Here is a 5,058-nt window from a genome sequence, read left to right as displayed (position 1 = left end):
ACACACACACACACACACACACACACACACACACACACACACACACACACACACACACACACACACACACACACCAACAGGCAGCCCACCGCAGCGAACACAGAATGAGACACGCCTTTTTCTCGGCTCCGTTGTTGGGTCGGTGGGCAGCGGGCTGCCGGTGATTGACCAGCTTCTCTCCCTGATCTGTCAGCCTGCTGGCTTGGCGCCTCCCCTCTCCTCTATAAATGTAGGAAATCTATTCATCCCGTTCACACCGAGCCTGCTGAAGTAAGAGGAACGGCGAGGCTCCACGGGATATGTTGACAGACTAGAATTCCAGCTTTTGGTTTATATTTTTCCCTCGCTAATTTGCGGCTGTTTTAGAGTATCTTTTGCCGTGTTTACAGCGCCGTGATATAATCTCAAATACCTCCTGCTACCAGTAACGTATTTAGTTAATTTTCCCCTCTGCCTCTGAGCCGTTGGTTATCTAAGATGAAGGCTGTTACTCCAGTCCACCCCCAGGACTCCTCCTCCAGCGGCAGCCAGCTCTCCTTGCACTATCTGTCGAAGCAGAGCCTCAACATCGCCCGGTGCAGGATGGAAGAGGAGGACCTGTTCTGCCTGCAGTACGACATGAACGACTGTTACAGCCGACTGAAGCGCCTGGTGCCCACCATTCCACAGGATAAGAAAGTCAGCAAAGTGGAGATCCTCCAGCATGTCATAGACTACATCCTGGACCTGCAGCTGGCCCTGGAGACGCACCCTTCTCTCCACAAACAGCAGCCACAGCGGACCGGGAACTGTCCTCCCCCAGCCTCCAACCCCAGCCGGACACCGCTGACGGTGCTCAACATTGACCACCACCAGGTAAGCTTTACTCAGCGGATACGACTCTCCATTCCTCGTTTCCAACCGGACTTATCGGGACCCCGATTTACTGAACATCCCTGTGCCAGACTGCAGTCCGCCAGTCAGACTCAGACAAAGCGCGTCATGACTGTTATGTGCCATTGTCCTTTCAATGTTAGGGGGGAAAATACATAAACAATCAACATACACCTCGGATCCCAGCCTCGACAAATCAGGCGTAAAAAAACGCATTTGGCGTGGCTTAGATTGCTCACTTGATTGCAGGCTTTAGGATTTGCATGATAATGCCAGTGTGTGTCAGAGGCCCACCTTATCCCAGGATTGGTGAAGTACCTCAGCCTCCAACCCACTCCACTGCGCACAATAAGGGCCATTTGTTATTCAGTAGGACATAAGAGAATTTATTATGGGATATATAGCCTCATAATTTTCTGCTGCTCTGTCGTATATCATTTATTTCACAAGGCTTTAGGCCTCGCCTGTATTAAGTCCTATCCATTGGGGCTGAATCGTTTTACATGTTTTTTTTCTTCTTCTTTTTTTGCAGAGGACGTCAATAGTCAAAAAGCCGGAGGACTCTATTTTATGCCGCTGAGATATTAACACTGCACCGGTAAGTTGACTCAAAATAACATGTGTCATTATTTGAAATTTTGAAATGTTTTTGTTTGTTTGTTCAGTTTGTGTTTACAGTAAGTTGTTTGGTAGCTGTTTCTTTCTTTATTTGTATCACGGATGAGCATATGGCCAGTAGAAAACACCATCAATGATGCTCATTGAAGCATCTCCATTAACCTGATTATTTATATTGTGGTGTAAATTGACAATCTCTGGAGTGCTCTGGGGAGGCCAGTACATGTCACAGAAAATAAGAATAGAGGAACATGAAATTGGCACCAACCTCAGAGGCAGCTGTGCTTTGCGCAATAACTGTCACTGATGTAGCAATCTGGGAAGAAGAGAGGGTTAAAACCTCGGCTTGCCCTCTCTTTCATTCTTACACACACACACACACACACACACAAACACACACACACACACACACACACACACACACACACACACACACACACACACACACACACCATCCTCCCCCTCGCACTCTCTCTCATTCACTCTCTGTCTGCCCCTCTCACTTCTATTCAGTGGTAGATTTATAGCATTTAATCTAAACACACCTGGAGAAGGCTAAAAGCATGTGTGTTCCAGGGAGACACTCAGTCTGAGAGTCTGGGCTGCCTCTCGTCAGCCTGTCCAACAGCCTGAGGAGCTGTGTGGTTGTTGTTTGACCTGGTTTGTTTTGGGTTGTTGATCAAGCATGGCCTCTGTTTTGTCGGTGGCGCCAGTCAGTCTGGAGCACTGCAGCTCACCCCCCCACTGCTATTCATCCCCTCCACAGGTGTGTAGGCTGCACAGAGCCGCTCCAAAGCCAGCAAAGCTTCGCCAGGGACTCACACCCAACTGGAGGCACAATCACAAGGGGATTTCAAAACTGCTGTGAGGAATTCAACCCAAATAAAATCACTATTCACATCATTTTTTTAAGTTCCATTAAACAAGGATTCACTATGTAGGCATCTCCCTCTCCACCCTCCAGTTTAAGCTGCAGTCTCTTTACTTCTTGTCATTTGAACATTTTCTAGTTTGAGTGAAAATAAGGAATCCCCACGTTGAAAAGTTTTGGTTGGAAACCCGCCTGTCAACAGCTATGAAAACAGTGTGTGAATTGTGCTTAAAGAATAACTCAAATTGACTCCAGTTTAAAGCTTTACTAAACTGCGGAATCCATTGTACATGTTTTGGGCATCTATTGTTTAAAATAGATGATTTGTGTTGAACAGGGATGTCATCCCTGGAATTATAAAATGTTTGATATTGTAAAGAAGAACAATTCTGATTCGAGACAATTAAGAATGTACATATAGAGACACAAATGTTCTATAAAAGTATGTGAAAGGAAGACTTATATGCTTAAAATAGACTATTGTAATTATAAGATATTTTTATTATAACCTTTTTTTGTTGTTATGTAAATATTGTGTTTCAACTTTTAAGTCTTTAGTGAATGAATGTGGTTATGCTCTGCCAATAATGTCCTCACATGAAATCAGTTAACTCTTTGCAGTGTTTTGGAATAGTTAAATATGTAGCATGTCAGGCTCATTGCAGAGATATTGAATGTGCACTGAAGCAGCCCATGTGGTGGAGTTCAACATAAGTTCTTTTGTTATTTGCCCTGCTCTGCTTTCTCCTGAATTGTTTTGTACTCATTAACTATGTAAACTTTGACCGGCTTGGAGCAATGGGTCGGTCTGCTGTTTGATCTTTTTTTTTAAAGGCCTGATTTAATTCTGTTACACTGCACTCTTGTTAAAAATGAAATCTTATACATAATCTTACAGCACTTCTGATAGTGTTTATGCTACAATACCTAAAAAAGAAAATCACAGCAGATTTCTCTCTGATATGTTTGTGCAGTCGGAGCTTCTCCTTAAGAAGTTAATGATTGACATCATGAAATCATTCAACTTTGGTTATGAATTGATGAAATATGTGAACATTTACAGACTTCTTTTTGAAAAGAACCAATTGTAATTATTTAAGTCTTTAAGTAAACGATTTCCCTGTTGGAGAGTCAGCAGTCATTGTTAATGTAAAGAGAAAAAAAGCCTTTATTTTTCATGACATTAAACACCGAATTTACCTCACCACCCTCCTGCCAGTGTCAGAGGGCACTTGTACATTACTGTCAGCTGCACTGTTGGACTTGACCTTCACTGGCTTTTGAGGAGTTGTCAAAACAATTAAAGTTTCCAGGAAGAATTGTGTCGTCTCAAGTTTTGTCTCACAGGGAATTGTGGTTTGTTACTTTCAGTGCCAACGCTTTCACACAAAATACTGAGGAAAAAGAGGGAGGTGCAGGGTGATACTACCAAACTAAACATCAGGCAGTATGTGAGTTTCTTGGAAAATAAAGGGTGGAGAAAGATATTCAAATGTTGCAGGCATCATCAGAATCCATAAACCTGTTTAACAGGTTTGAGGGGAAAGGTTTTTGTTTTGTGGGCTTTGATTAATTCCATTGCAAACATTGCCATAACTCCAGCAGGACTGCAGGAATATAAGTGACATCCAGCAAGTCAGATTTGTATCTTCACCAGGTGTATTCTCGCAAAAGCAAACTGCAAGAACAATGTCTCTATGTGAGTGGGTCTTTTCTACATTAACATGTTTTTGGTAGATTCCTTCTCACAGTAACATAATTGGTTTAAATAAAAAATATTAGGATAATGCTAAGTGAAATCACCCTCAATCGACCAAGTGATTTGTGGGGATACCTCCCTCCCTTCATTCATCCGTAGATTTTAAACATGTCTAGGTCTCAGTCACTAGGAGTAAGTAGCATAAGCTAGACAAATATTTCTGTATATGAATAAATATATCAGAATGAACAGACATATTCACAGCATTCAGGTTAACCATAAATATCCATTTTCACTTGAGGGGTTTGATGATTAGTTGATACTTTTACTTTGAACGACCACAGTGAGTAAAGACCGAACACCAGTAAACACCACCAGCACCTCATTCCCATGCTCCTTCACAAAGATATAGGAAGAATGATGTTAAAATGATTTGCTCAGTGTTAATGATGAGGCATACAGCTTAAAATCATATTCACACATTTGAATGGAGGCCTCATCGGGTAGATGGGAACATTTAAGTAAAGCAGCGGGATATCTTAAATGATTTAAATGTTAGAAAGATTTGAAAAATGAGACTGATCTATATTATAATTATGATTAATTATAACGCTTTTCAAGTGTCTGGAAAGCTAAAAAAAAAAAGAAAAAATCATAAATGCAGATATCAATCTTTATTCAGCCCCTACAAATATTTTCTCGATTTTCAAATGCAAATTATTTTGAAAATAATTCTTCATTTATCCTTAATACCATTACTGTAACAGCATAAGCATAGACAGCCTTCAGAAACAACTGTCCTTAAAGCATGCATGCATCACAGTAATTAATGACAGTGAGCATCCTTCTTTCCCACGGAGCTGCAGCCTTTTCTTGTCAACTCTCCCTGACCCTTGTTTAGTCGTCCACGTCGCCCTGCTGAATGTGGGTTAAAGCCACGTTTGACATAGACAAGCCCAGCGACAGAGACACCCTGTGGGTGCTACAGACACCTTTC

The 5,058-nt window shown here is 41.9% G+C and overlaps 1 protein-coding gene across 1 annotated transcript; it reads left to right on the top strand.

Annotated features, from left to right (window-relative positions):
- The first annotated feature begins 270 nt into the window (after window positions 1-270).
- Window positions 271-3,670, top strand: id4 (inhibitor of DNA binding 4). Its single transcript, XM_083918928.1, has 3 exons — window positions 271-855; window positions 1,406-1,471; window positions 2,258-3,670. The coding sequence occupies exons 1-2, from the start codon at window positions 478-480 to the stop codon at window positions 1,451-1,453; spliced, it is 426 nt and encodes a 141-aa protein (XP_083775054.1). The 5' UTR covers window positions 271-477; the 3' UTR covers window positions 1,454-1,471; window positions 2,258-3,670.
- Window positions 3,671-5,058: the final 1,388 nt, after the last annotated feature.

This window comes from Echiichthys vipera, assembly GCF_963691815.1.
Source record: "Echiichthys vipera genome assembly, chromosome: 8".
NCBI classification, from domain to species: Eukaryota; Metazoa; Chordata; class Actinopteri; order Perciformes; family Trachinidae; genus Echiichthys; species Echiichthys vipera.
The sequence above is the reverse complement of the archived record's forward strand: the minus strand, read 5'-3'. Positions and strand labels throughout refer to the sequence as shown.

What these genes read in the sequence shown, in the direction of transcription:
- id4 (XM_083918928.1), top strand. Translation starts at nt 478, where the DNA reads ATGAAGGCTGTTACTCCAGTCCACCCCCAGGACTCCTCCTCCAGCGGC. An exon ending in TCAACATTGACCACCACCAG is followed by an intron (nt 856 to 1,405) that starts GTAAGCTTTACT and finishes CTTTTTTTGCAG; the next exon opens with AGGACGTCAATAGTCAAAAA.